This window comes from Prionailurus bengalensis, chromosome D4 (assembly GCF_016509475.1).
Source record: "Prionailurus bengalensis isolate Pbe53 chromosome D4, Fcat_Pben_1.1_paternal_pri, whole genome shotgun sequence".
Lineage (NCBI taxonomy): Eukaryota > Metazoa > Chordata > Mammalia > Carnivora > Felidae > Prionailurus > Prionailurus bengalensis.
Genome location: NC_057359.1, coordinates 72,346,827 through 72,361,423, shown reverse-complemented (window position 1 = coordinate 72,361,423; position 14,597 = coordinate 72,346,827). Strand labels below are relative to the sequence as shown.

At 42.3% G+C, this 14,597-nt stretch overlaps 2 protein-coding genes across 2 annotated transcripts in view; one reads left to right on the top strand and one right to left on the bottom strand.

The window, feature by feature from the left end:
• SUSD1 (sushi domain containing 1) overlaps positions 1–11,466 on the top strand; it is a 251,374-nt gene extending 239,908 nt beyond the window's left edge. The window contains exon 16 of the mRNA XM_043565905.1: positions 11,285–11,466. Coding sequence (XP_043421840.1) covers positions 11,285–11,322 — 38 coding nt within the window. The 3' untranslated portion in view covers positions 11,323–11,466. The remainder of the gene's footprint in view (positions 1–11,284) is intronic.
• An 8-nt stretch (positions 11,467–11,474) lies between these two features.
• The window catches only part of UGCG (UDP-glucose ceramide glucosyltransferase), a 38,436-nt gene continuing 35,313 nt past the window's right edge, over positions 11,475–14,597 (bottom strand). The window contains exons 8-9 of the mRNA XM_043565907.1: positions 14,374–14,563; positions 11,475–14,012 (exon numbers count right to left, since the gene is read on the bottom strand). Coding sequence (XP_043421842.1) covers positions 13,842–14,012; positions 14,374–14,563 — 361 coding nt within the window. The 3' untranslated portion in view covers positions 11,475–13,841. The remainder of the gene's footprint in view (positions 14,013–14,373; positions 14,564–14,597) is intronic.

Below are 14,597 nucleotides of genomic sequence, written 5' to 3'. Positions count from 1 at the left end.
GAACACCACCTTGTTTCCTAATATATGACCATCCTTGGGCTTGGATGCTTGAGAAAGCATGCCACACCAGCCTTTGACTACAATACACAGTGATTTGCCTTAAAGTCCCAAAGCAACCTGAGGAAAGAAGGACACCCTGCAGGGATACTGGCCCCCTACAGGGAATCTCAGGCCCCTGACTCTATCCAGAAAGATGCTCCATGCTTCATTTTCCTCTGTGGCCTGATACAGTGGAAAATGTTCTGGTTTTGGAGTCAGATGATTTGAACTCAAACCTTGGCTCTGCCGGTTATGAGTTACATAACTGTACACATGTAAGTCTACTTCTGAGTCTCAGTTTCTCCATCTTTTTTCCCTAAAATTGTTTATTTTTGAGAGAGAGAGAGAATGAGTGGGGAAGGTGCAGAGAGAGAGGGGGACAGAGGATCCAAAGCAGGCTCTGTGCTGACAGCAGACAGCCCTATACAAGGCTCAAACTCAAGAACTGAGAAGTCATGACCTGAGCCAAAGTTGGGCACTTCACCGACCGAGCCACCCAGGCTTCCCCTCAGTTTCTCTATCTTTAAAATGGACCTCATGATACCTACTCAGAGAGTTCTTGTGAAGATCTTATTCAATAGAGAAACAAGTGGGAACACGTTTGTAACTCTACAGATGGGAGTGGTTGCCATCAACCCTGCTGAGAATGAGCACACTGAGCTCTTGCTCCCCACTCCCCTACCACCCCTCTGCTTTTCCTATTGGGTTCTGGTGGTCCCAGGCTGGAAGTCAAAAAGACAGTAGTTTTCCAATGACCGTAGCATTACTAAGTTTTCTGTGAGCCCTTTTGTATGGAGCAAAAGGAGAAGTGGGGCCTCAGCCAGATCAACTGGGGCTAAGTTAGCCTGGCAGGTGGGAATTCTGAAAACAGTGGGTAACTCACTTGTCAGAATCCCTGATTACTCTTATCATCTATAAAATGAATATAATCAGGGGTGCCTGGGTGACTCAGTTGGTTAAGCATGCAACTCTTGATTTTGGCTCAGGTCATGATTTCATGGTTGCGAGATGGAGCCCCGAGTAGGGCTGTGCGCTGGGCATAGAGCCTGCTTAAGATTCTCTCTCTCCTTCTGCCCCTCCCCTGCTTGCATGCACGCGCGCACTCTCTCTTTGTCTCCAAAAAAAAAAAAAATATATATATATATATATATATATACATATATATATATATATATATAATCATTACAATCTTATAAGGTTCTTGGAAGGAATAAATAGGCTCACAGATTTGGTGCATGATTAGATAGTCGAATGTTACTTCTCTTCTTCCCATTAAGCACTGAGTAAGATGCTACTCCTTAGAAATATTTCTTATAGAATTAATTTGCTTTGCAGAAACGTGATTTTTGAGGACCTCCCAACAAAGAAAGTTCAGGGGATGTCAAATTGAAACTTCATATGACATCTGGACAGATTTGAGTTGATAATTTTTTCAGTCAACTCCCAGAAAAAATGGTTAGTAGTGACTTTTAATATATTAAAAGTTGTGATTGGAAAGCCATGTGAGTTCTTTGACAACAGCCAAACCAGGAATGAGACTGTTACCCGCCTCCACTCTCCCTGATCTAGACCCCCATCTGGTCCAAGCCTAGTGTCTCACCTACACTAGTGCAATGGTCTCTTCATGAGCCTTGTCGTGGCTTTCATTGGAAATTGTCTCAAGTTCCTCCTTAATAAAGCTTCCCTATTGTTGCCAGTTTAATTTTTCCCAATGTTTGCACGTATGAGAGACTTACACTTAACGAGGCAGCAGCCCCCATATTTTCATGGCATGCTTCTCTCGCTTCAATCACATCTGTATCTTACTCAGGTCCCTAAAGCATCTGCTGCATCCGGGCCTCCAGGGTATATTAGCTTGATGTCATCAATATAATGGGCCAGCATCATGTCCTATGGAACAAGGAGATAGTCAAGCACGGACTAAATTGTGGCACAGAGGCAGAGTTGATGTAATCCCAAGGCAAGACAGCCAAGGTGGACAGCTATGCTTGCCAGGTAAAAGCAAATTGCAACTAATGCTTTCTCCTTATTTGAATGCATAAAAACAGTTATCGCGCCCATAGTTGCACACCAGATGTTAGGAACTATGCTTTGCTCGAGTAAAGACAGCACATCTAGAACAGCAGATACAATTTGAATCACTACCTAATTAAATCTGTAAGAATACTATATATTTCTTTGAGTTTATCTGACAGCTGCAGAGATAAAACAGGTATGTTAGAAAGGGATATGAAAGAAACATTACCAAATAACCATAACCACAATCAAATCTTTTTAATTACATATGCATTTCTGAGAATCTTCCAGGAATGTATCATTGCTTCTGGCTAACTCTCATGGTAGGCAGGAGAAGGTCTAGAGTGGGGCTATCCAGTCCTGTAGCCAGTGGCCACATGTGGTTACTGAGTACCTGTAGTCCATAATAAGTTGTTCTATAAGTGTAGCATAGGACAAAAATAAGTTTACTAATATGTTGTATGTTGATTTAGTGTTGAAATGATACTATGGTGGATATAGTGAGTTAAATTAGATATACTACCAAAATTAATTTTACCTGTTTCATTTTACCTTTTTAAAATATGGCCACTAGAAAATTTAAAATTAAATGTGTGCTCACATTATGTTTCTATTGGATAGTACTCCTTGAAGGCTTAATTTGCTTTTTTTTTACCACAATAGCCCTCATAACGGGGGTCAGGAAGCAAACTTGGAAATTATACCAATTGCTAAATTTATTTATTCCAGCTACACTCAACCACACGATAGGTTCGAGGGGCAGAAAGAGAGGGAGGGAGACAATCCCAAGCAGGCTCTACACTGTCAGCGTGGAGCCCGACATGGGGCTGGACCTCATGAACCATGAGATCATGACCTGAGCCGAAACCAAGAGTCAGACGCTTATCCGACTGAGCCAGCCAGGCACCCCTACCTAAGGTTTTAATTTAACATTCTTCAGAATTAAATTTTGAATATTAGGTAGCAGTAGGGAAAGCCAAACTGTGAGTGGGAGACTGGAAAAGGGAAATAAAGTTAGCACTGAGAGCCTGTCATATGCAGGAACAAATTGGAGAGTGATGTCCTGGAGAAGTCAGATGAAGGTAGGAAGTTAGATGAAGTGGGATGTCACTCTGACAGGATTTTTCTTAGGTGTCAGCCTCCGGGATTTTGTGAGGTCAGACCCTCATAAAGACAGATATAGGGTCGGTATGGGACATGAAAGGATTCCCACTGTAGAAAGTGCCAGGTTGTAAGTGGCACATTCCCATCTGACCTGCACAAATGGAAAAAAGAAAAGTTTCTAGCCACCCTGAGCTCATAAAGGTGGGGGTGATTTCCATAAATAAACAGAATTCCTCTTAAATTAGAACAAAAAATTTCCTTCTGGTCTCTGCCTTCAAGGTCATTATCACTAAAAACTCTATCTCCATGTAGCAACCAGAGAAATCTTTCTAAAACACAAACCCTTCAATGCCCTCCCTCCCCCACTGCCTTCAGGATAAAGCCTACATTCTTTATCTAGGAGTTCAAGGCTTAGCATGCTCCTGCCCTGTCACCCCATCCGTCTTCATCTCATGGTCCCCACCTCCATCCCTATCCCTATTCTCAACCCTATTGCTTCCCAATGACCTTGAACTTCATACAGGACCTTCTTTTTTTTTTATGTGTGTTTATTTTTGAGAGAGAGACAGAGTGTGAGCGGGGAAGGGGCAGAGAGAGAGGGAGACACAGAATCTGAAGCAGGCTTCAGGCTCTGAGCTGTCTGCACAGAGTCTGACGCAGGGCTCGAACTCACGAACTGCGAGATCATGACCGCAACTGAAGTCGGACACTTATCTATCTGACTGAGCCACCCAGGCGCCCCAAAGTGCACAGCCTTCTAATGAAAGTGTATTCTGTAAAAAGACAGACCATAATCACAAGGTTTCTGCTAGTCCTTTTTTTATTTCTAAGGGAGAAGTTGTTCCTTTTGTCCCACTGAACATCTTGATGGGTTTTGGATCTGAACAGGTGGGCCTGGAGCTAAGTTTGCAATCTGTAGCTAACCTGCCCCGTGCAAAGGGTAAGACGAATGTGGGTAGAAAAAAAAACAGACAAAAAGGTTGGAGAGCTGAGGCGGTAAAGAAAAGACACCACCAGGTGGGAGAGGCAGAAAGAGAGACAGCAGACAGAAAGGGGTGGGGGGTCGGGGAGAGAAAGAGCTCGAAGAGATACTACTACTACAGTGAAGAAATCCTCAGTGGAAGAACAAAGGATGTTTCATGTCTAAGGAGCAATTTTGAGTTGTTTGTTGCACGCCGTGGAAATGGCACAGCAGCCCTTCCCTTGAGACTTGTAGAGCTCCACAAAGCTTGAAGCCCTAATTTCTTTCACGTCCCTACTCCTAGGTTTTGAGAGAAATTAGAATTTTAGCCAAGGCCATTTGAAATTTCCCCTATAAAAAGTCTTATCTGATTCAGAAATTCTCATTATTCCATGCTACACTAGCATCATCCTTTCAGACCGTGACTAACACAAGGTTCATTATTCACCACTGTTTCCTTGAATTCTTTCAACTCTCCCATGCAGAGATTTCTGATTGGGGTTGTTTTCTTGAGTACTTTCTTGACTTCGGATAGAGTACATGGTTGGTGTGCCTTCTGTAGCCCTACAGGTCCAGAAATGCCTTCTTTTTGCCCTCCTATACTAATGTTTTGACTGGACATAAGCCTTTCCAATCATAATCCACTTTGCCCCCCCTGGCCTATCCATATCATTCCTGTGCCTCCCAAGAGCCTAGGTAGTGCTGATAGTCCGATGATGGCCTCACTCTGTTTCCTTTGTCAGTAACTTGTTCTTTCAAGCTGATGAGGGTGAAATTAATCCTTGAAGCTGAGAAATTTCACCAGGACACTTCTTTGAGAGTGTGTCTTTTCAATAAACCCACCCGGGCCCCTTCAATGGAAATCAGGCCTTTAGTTTTCTTCCATGTCCTCTTTCTCCCAGGACTCCTACTGTTAGTCTATTAAGTCTCCACCTGACGAGTCCTTTATGTCTTGTATCTGTGAATTTTTGCATTTAGTATGTTTTGTTTTGTTGTCTTTGGCTCTGGGTTATTGAGACACCCTCCCACCCAAACATGAATTTGGTTTTTACAAGTAATTGCTCCATTTATACGTTGAAAATTTAAATTTAGAGATCTTTTTAGTTCCAGAATTTCATTTTTTTATGCTCTGTCTTCTTAAAAGTTGTCATTTTGTTCCCCCCCCTCCTTGTGTTTTGATTGAATTTCCCCCTCTGTTTCTCCCATTATTATTTTTTTTATTTTTTATATTTTACCGTTTTTATTTATCTTTGAGACAGAGAGACAGAGCATGAACGGGGGAGGGGCAGAGAGAGAGGGAGACACAGACTCGGAAGCAGGCTCCAGGCTCTGAGCCATCAGCCCAGAGCCCGACGCGGGGCTCGAACTCACGGACCGCGAGATCGTGACCTGAGCTGAAGTCAGACGCTTAACCGACTGAGCCACCCAGGCGCCCCTGTTTCTCCCATTATTCTGCCTCCACTTACCCTCATCTTCTGGCCAGCTTGGTCTCTACCACAAATTACACGTTCTCTTCATTTGCAATCTCTTTTCCCTGATAATGTGGCAAGTCAGCTGTTGGAATCCCTCAGGCAGTGTGGACTGATGGCCACTGTAATACAGGCCGGCTGTAACAGGGACAGGAAGCCCGACATTTCTGTTGAGGCTTTGGGGATTGAGACTTTGGGGTCTCTGTTCTCAGATGCAAGAGAGCTCAGTTTTCTTTCTAGCCCTACTGCTGTCTATGGAATCACACCGGTTTCCCCCAGACAAGGTCACAGCAGGACGTATGGCAGCCTGAGTGGTCCTAGCTGGGAGGGGCTGTGATCAGAAGTGAGATGGCAGCTTGTCATTTTCCCAGACTTCCCTGGCCGGACAGGTGTGGCACTGCTGGTCCAAATCAGTGGGACTCTGAAGGACAGAGGCTGCTTCCTACCTCTGCTCAGCAGCTTTGGTTCAGTGTCTTTAGACAGAGCCATGGTACTCCTCCATACACTTTCCCCCTTGTGCTAATCCATGCAAACAAAGTAAAAATTTAAAGTTCCAGTTACCCTGGTTATAAAGTTCAAAATTACAGGTTCTAAGAAAAAAATATTGAAAACTTTCTGTTAACTTTTCAAATATGTTTTCCTCTGCCTCGAGGTTCCTGTTACCAGACCTCTGGATTGCCGATCAACACCTACTGTTCGGTATGGTCTGCCTTGTAGATTCCTGTGTGTTGTGGCAACCACTGGTGATTACACTTCCAGCCGGCCACTACTGGGTTCCCGATCAGGATTCCAGTGTGTGGTGGGAGAGGTTCTTCCCATGTTACCTAGCAATGCACAGGACACCAGCTAGGTGTCCAAGAGTTTAACTCAGTTGTGACACTATCTACCCAGAGAAAGCATTAGATCCCACAGGTTAAGGTTTCAGTCCTACAGGACTGTCCCCTAACTGGCCCCCTGCCCCTTCAGACACCTGTCCAGGTTGTCACCTGTGCTTCTGACCAACTGGCTATGGATTGGAGTTTCCAACCACCCCTGCCTTGGGTTCCATTAATTTGCTAGAGTGGCTCAAAGAACTCAGAGAAACATTTTACTTACCAGATTACCAATTTACTAAGGCAAATAACTCAGGAACAGCCAGATGGGAACGATGCAGAAGCTAAGGCATGAGGAAAGGCTTGGAGATCCCATGCCCTCTCCAGGCACGTGAATCTCCTCAAATCTCCATGTGTTCACCATCCTGGAAGTTCTCTGAACTCCATCCTTTGGGTTTTTATGGGGCTTCATTACATCGGCATGATTTAAATCATTGCCCATTGGTGATTGATTCAACCTCCAGCCCCTCTCCCCTCCCTGCAGGTCAGGAGGGTGGGACTGAAAGTTCCAAACCTCCAATCCCAAGTTTGGTTCTCAGGGCAATCAACCCCAACTCTAGATGCAGGTCCTAGAGTCGACTTATTAACATAACAAAAGACCTCTCTTCACATAGGAAATAAGGGTTTTAGGAACTCTGTGCCAGAAAGGGCGCTGAAGATGAAATATATGTTTCTTATTAAAGGGGTGCCTGGGTGGCTCAGTCAGTTGAATATCTGGTTCTTGATTTAGGCTCAGGTCATGATCTCATGCTTCATGGGATTAAGCCCCACTTTGGGCTCTGCACTTTAAGTAGGGAGCCTGCTTGGGACTATTTCTCACTCTCTCTGCCCCTTCCCTGCTCGTGCTCTCTCAAAATAAACATTAAAATACACACACACACACACACACACACACACACATATCTTACTGTAAATCACAATATTGCAACCACTTCACCTAGAGATCAAAAAAATTATATCCTAGGGGCTGAGCCTCAACCCTCCTGCCCACAAGGCCACCACCTTCACTCCACTGTCAACTTGAGTAAAATGCATCCCCATGGTGATACAACTCCACTGAAATGTTTCTCACAGTGTCCTGGAAAGTGCCTGCATCAGAATCTCAGGAAAGCTTATAAAGGTTTAGAGTTTGGGGCCTTATGATAGGGGAGTGGGGCACTACAGTTGGCATGTAAAATAATTCTTATCCGGGGCACCTGGGTGGCTCAGTTGGTTAAGTGGGCTCATGAGTGCAAGCCCTGCATCAGGCTCTGTGCTCATAGCTCAGAGCCTGGAGCTTGCTGAGGATTCTGTATCTCCCTGGCTCTCTGCCCCTCCCCCGCTTGCCCTTGCGGTTGCTCGCTCTCTCTCAAAGAAAAAAAAACATTAAAAAAATTAAAAATAAAATAATTCTTATCCTACAGCTTAGGAACCATGAAAGCTGCAAAGCCATGTGCAAGAAAATTCCCCTTCACATGGCCAGGTCTAGAGACCTCAGCCTCCACACTCACTGCTCTCGGTGCTCAGGGTCAGAGAACACCCAGGAAATGTCTTTTAGTTACACAGAACCAGTTGTCCTTTTAAAGAATAATAGCAGGAAACATTCCAGTCAGGTAAAATTCCTTGAATGTTGCCCATGTCACGGGTGCACCTCATTGCACATAGCGTGTTGCAACGCTCTGCTGTGAACACCACGTGCTCAGTCTTCAGATTTTGCGGACTGTTCTTATGGGAATGCAGGCCTGTGCAGTGAGGCCTTGCAATTTTCTGCCAGGCCTTGCAGTTCAGGCCACCAGCTAACATTCTGGCCAGTATTATATGGGCTACAGTAGCACTATTTATAATAGTTTAAATAAATCAGATTGATTTTTTGTCTTGAACGCTAGATAGAATATTTACTGTGAACCACCAAGGGCGGAGGGGTCAGTTGCCCTACAAAAGATCAAGCAGCTCTCTCCATCAGATTCTGAACGATTCTTTTCCTCAAGCCTTGGAGGAAGAAGAGCTACTTTGTCCGACTGTGCAACTAAGCTTTCATTTTCACTTAGTGACTGGAGATCCTTATTGTAACACAAGCTTTTACCAAGAATGTGGCTTTTCATATGCAGTATTTCCTTTAATTCTCACATCGACCCTGAGAAGTAGATCACACTGGAATCCACTGAGGCGCAGGGAGTGTATACAGGAAGCATATGGTGACGCCGGAAAGTGGGCCCAACCGGTCTGGCTCCACAGTCTGCGCTCCTAACTATGACGTGATTGGCTGTAGGCATAAGATTAGTGCTGCAGGCATGCTTATCTTTATTTGTTCGTTAATTCATTCAATAAAACGGACTTTGTGTCAGGTCCTAAGCTAGGCGCTTGGAACACAAAGTCAAGTAAGAGACTGACCCTCCCTGCCCTTGACATTTCGAATTTAATGATGAACACAAACAACTATAGGAGCAATTACAAGAACTAGTATTAAGTGCTAGGACAGAAGTGCAGGGTGAGGCTGGGGAGGCACAGACACCGGGCATATAACCAGAGAAGATAGTCATGGAAGGGTTGGCACCCTGAGCAGAGTCCCGAGAGCGGGGCAGAGGTCAGAGGAACTGGAGTTTGAGTAAGCAACAGGCACAAAGCCCAGAGCAGGGAAGGGCAGACGTCAAGGAATGCAGGAAGTTTACAATGAGAGTTTATGTGAGTGAGTTTGGCAAAATGGTAACAAGTGGATCTGGAGGTGCTGGCGAGGATATAACCTAAAATGGCGCGCTTTTTCATGTTTTTCTTTTTGAGAGAGAGAGAGCGAGCGCCAGCAGGGGAAGGGCAGAGAGGGAGACACAGAATCGGAAGCAGGCTCCGGGCTCTGAGCTGTCAGCACGGAGCCCGATGCAGGGCTTGAACCCACAAACTGTGAGACCATGACCTGAGCCAAGGTTGGAAGCTTAACCGACTGAACCACCGAGGCACCCCATAAAACAGCCTTTCTGCCATAGTAAAGCTTGGGCTTTACCCTGAAGGTAACATCAAGCCATTAAAGCATATCAAGAGAAGGAGTCACAGGGTCAGGGTTTCTTTGTAGAAAGAGGGTATTGGTAGCCTCGGGAGGGGTGGCCTTGCCAGCCAACTCTACTCTCAGATCAGAGGTCCAAGTTCAACCCGCACGGGGGCTGCAGACCTCCTGCCCTGCAGCATACGTAGCTAGCGAGAGTTGGAAGAAAATTATGAGAATGCCATATGCATCTCTATGGTGTAAATGACTAAAAGTGACTTTAGAATAGAGGTTGGAAATGTGAACTGATTATTACCAATGAAATAAACTGAAAAGGTTTTTGAAGTGCTAAGCCCGTAAAGTCTTATGGATAGATTCTTTTGAACTTTCAAGGAACAGATAATTCCTGACTAATTTCTGAAGCATGGGGGTGGGGGAGTGGGGTGGGGAGGGAAAGCCCAAATGACTGCACTGTTAGCGTAACCTCACTCTAAAGCCCAGGAAATATTCCACTAAATACTAGCCAATGAAGTTCAGAAATGTATTGAAAAAAAATAGTACTCACATGCCACGTAAGCTTTATGTCAGCATGTTGTTACTTCAAAGCTAAAAATGGTGTGTTCTAAGGCAGGGAAATCACATTTGGGAAGACTGATCTTTGATCAGGACACTTGTGTGGGCCATTTAGTTACACAAATGCTAATCAGTTATTTCCATGCCTACCCCATCTTGCCTTGGGAAAACATTATCTTAAATGTAAAGATTTTAGCAGTGTTTTGTCTGGTAATGTAAATTGTTTTTTATGGTTAAAAAGAAAAGAGATGTGGAATACACAATAGAAAAGCATTAAGACCCTCATTTAAATAAGACCAAGAAATGGAAGACATTCCAGCGGTTGTAAATCTTACGTGCAGAGATAATCTTGCCAGTCGTAAAAAATTCCTTATGTTTAGGGCGCCTGGGTGGCTCAGTCATGAAGCATCTGACTTCAGCTCAGGTCATGATCTCAGGGTTTGTGAGTTTTGAGTCCCACGTCGGGTGAACTCGAGCCCTGCTTCAGGGGAGCCTGCTTCCCTCTCCCTCTCTCTCTCTGCCCCTCGCTCAGTTGCACCCTCTCTCTCTCAAAAACAAAATCCCTATGTTTAAATAACGAGGTACAATATTTTCATCTGTCAAATTTAGATTTTGAAAATGGCAATTCTTAGTCTGAGCAAAGAGCAGTCTCTCGAAGCCATTTCAGCAAACGGTACCAGAAGACTGGAAGGAAATAATACATTTACAGTGGTTTTAATTTTCATTTATTAAAAAAAAAAAAAAGGAATAGAATTAACCAGACCATAAAATTTGCCTTTAAAGGCAGACAATTCAGTGGGTTTTTTGGGTATAGTCACAAGGTTGTGCAACCATCGCTACTATTTAATGGCAAAACATTCTCATCCCTTCAAATTCCTTTTCGACTCTTCCTCTCCTGGGATGTGCTCCTCAGTTAAAAGTACTCTTCCCTCAGAGGCTGGTGGTGAAATGGGCCCAGAAACGCCTCTAGGCCGGGAGGGGCCTGGCACTGGAGAGCGTGGGGGACGGCCTAGTCTAGCTCCCATGTAGGTCTCCAGCAGCAGAGCCGGTTCCTTTCCTTGGTTCCGCCTTTCCCCACCACTGGAGTTGTACCATTTAAGAGGCTGAGTCAGGCTCTGAGCCTAGGCGAGGGGGTCACGGGGGCAAATGGGTCTCTTCTACAGGCGATTGTGGGCCAGCGCTTCTCAGGTCTGCCTGCACAAACAGAACAAGCAGAGCTCAGCCCTCACCCCACACTAATTAAACCAGAATCTCTGTGGGCAGGGCCCAGGCATCTGTATTTTTTTTTTTTTTTAAGTTCTCCAGGTGGTTATAACGTGCAACCAACACAGATAAGCCGAACGTCAAGCCATAAGCCTGACTTTGTAGCCCAGGTAAAAAGGAAGATTTCAAATTAACACTTGACACAATTCTTTTGGTAATTCTGATATGAATGGTGGAATTGTTGTTTATAAAAATATAAGACAGCAAACAAGAATACATTATTGTTAATGTTTTGATTGTATTCAAATTTTTATTTTAAACAAAAAACTTCATACAATGATTTTAAATAAAACGTGGTATATTCTAGACAATTTTTTTTAACGGTTTATTAAATTTGGACTCCTACAGTTCTGTTGTGGTGCTTTCTTCAACATTTATATTATTTCTTACCATTTTACCATCACTCCTAAACTTGCTAAACAAAGAATCACTCTGTCCTGCTTAAGTGAAGCTTCACTTCAAGGAAATACTCCACGACCACATAAAACACACACACAGAACAGTCATTGTTTCTATTTACAAAACACAAGAAGTCTGTCCAGCCATTTGGATGTGTTGTTACATTGCCCATACTGAGATCAGCAAAAAGCCAATAAGCAAGATTTCACTTCAGCAGCGCAAAGGATGGCATCAACCAAACTTCATTAAACAAACCGACAAATTACAAACATATTCAGCAAAATTCAACTTGTGTAATAGAGATTAAAAAAAAAAAAACACAGTGGGTCACAACTAGACTGGTTTTCACTGTGCAACTTTCCTCAGGGAACACTACTACCCATTTCACATAGAAAGGAATATGCATCAAAGCCTTTGTTCATGAAGAAAATGCCCTTCAAACAAATTCGTCATAAGGCGCCAAAAAAAAAAAAATTTTTTTTTTAAATGAAGCAGTTTGGCCCAGAGAAAAGCTTATACATAATGTATATACATAGTGTATACACATTGATATATTACAATTTAAACCATGTATATTAGTCATTAGACAATTAAATGAGTTGGCTCAGTGAGGTGAAAACGTGTTCATTTTCTTTAAATATGTAATTATTGCTGATATGCTACACACTATGCTTTGACATGGAAACTGTAGTAACAGAATTTAAAGCTGCCATATTGCCAGCATCAGCCCTGCAGCAGGCGTTCATATGGACAACATGCCATCTAATCCCGAAGAAAAAGCAAAAATTCCACTACCAAAGGTTAAAAAAAAAAAAAAAAGGCTTATGCACTATCCCTTACATTTTTGCCTATTTTTTTTTTTAAACAAAAACAAGTCCAGTTCACCACAAGTTAAGCACAACCTGACAAGCAAGTTCAGCGGCATGATGGGGAGAGAAAAGTGACATACAGCATGCATTTACAACTAGCACTGATCTATTCTGTCATACAAACTGGAATACAAAAATCCAATTTAAATAAGACTAGACTAACTGTAAGAGTAAAAAAAAAAAAAACACACACACACAGTAGACTTAGTTTGATACTGATTAATTTTAAGAGTAAAACTCATCCTGTCCCCACTTAATACTCTACTGCAATTTATTTGATGGCTAGAATATTTACTTAAAAAAGATATTAAATACCTGTATCATGAAATTACATTCTTTTTAACAAGACATACTGTGTAAGAAAATAGCTCATGTGTGAAATGTGTCTGAAATGCATTTTTCCTCACAACTATCAAAACATCCACTCACACTAAAACAACCCCCCCCCACCCCGAAAAAAAAAGTTAAGGAAAGAAGGGACTTGGGCAGGTGAGGAGCAGGGAAGGAAAGGTCTACCAGCACAGTGATTAACAATGGTTCAAGACAGAACCAACAAGAGTTGGTCAAAAGGATGCCTTCAATACATGGCTACAATTAAAAACCAAACTCAACCACTTTTGGTTCATTGCAGTGAGACCAAAAAAAAAAAAAAAAAAATATCTCTCACAGATTCATATAAATACTAGACTCCAGCTCTTTTATTATTATTTTTAAAGTTTTTCCATTTGTTTTTGCAAGGCCTAGCTACCTTATTACAATTTATATTTGCTCTGCAACAACTACAAGAGGTAGGCATAGAGCATGAAAAAGTTTCTTAGTTAGTACCTCACCGTGGACTGTTCACCACGTGACACCATTCACTTTAGATCCGTAAAGTGATTACTTTCTAGTCTTTTCTAAACCCCAAAACAAAGCTGCTGCCATCCCATAAATGTTCTAAAAGAGTGTACTCACAAGTAAGAAACTTTCTCTACTGAAGGATACTGTCATAGTGTTTGCTGCAGAGCATTCATATTTTATATATATATATATATTTTTTAAAAAATAAACAAACAACAACAAAAACCAAAGCCAGGTTCCTAGAACCAATTCTCTTGATTCTCTACTTCCACAAAACAAAGGGTACCATTTGGCCAAGACTACAGATGTGGGTTTTTTTTTTTTTTTTTTCCACAGATGCAAGTGCCATGCAAAATAAATTAAAGAACAGATATCAAACATACATGTGATAAAACTACTGAAGGTAGATCTTTAAAAGCATTTATATAAACATAATTTATAATACTTCTCTTTTTTCCTTTATGTACAGTCACAAAGCTGTAGCTATACATCTAGAATTTCCTCCGCTGTGCCCCCACAGCGCAATCTGTAGCGACCAGTTCTCCAGCTTATAGTAGGGTCCCATAATGCCGACAAAAAAATGTATATTGTCATGGATTCACGGATGAACCAGGCTACTGCATAATCAAGTTTTGAAAAACACAGTGTGCCACCCTAGGAATTAAAAAAACAAAAATTTACTGTCGAACTATACACAGTTAAAAAATGGAATTCTTCAATTTCACTCTTTTAAAATATACCATATGAAATCAAGCCTGCTTCTTTAGATAACTGAACTGCTTAGCATCATTTTTTTTGGAGGCTTAATAAAAGTGATAGTATAACTACCACCTGAAAGTTGAAAATCAAGTTAAGTTTTGTGTCCACATTCCACTAAAGAAGGTAATGTTTAAACCCGATGTTAACCTTCAATGGGAAGCTGAAGAATGGGTTGGATAAATTTCAAGCTTTTCTAAATTAAACCAGTTTTAGTTCCACCAAATGACTGCCAACCTTTTCATGCCTATCCACATACCTGGACACCCCTGAGTTGAATGTAGTCAAATATAAACCATGCCAGGCAATGACACATGAAAAATACCATAATATCCCATCTGAATACATGGTGGGCTGCCCATCCAATAATTAAACTGGCAACAAAGCACTCTGAAATTGGCTCACAAATTATTGTAGCAGGAAGCATGTTAATTCGCAATTTGGTCCACCTAAAAAAAAAACAAAAAACAAAAAAAACCTTTT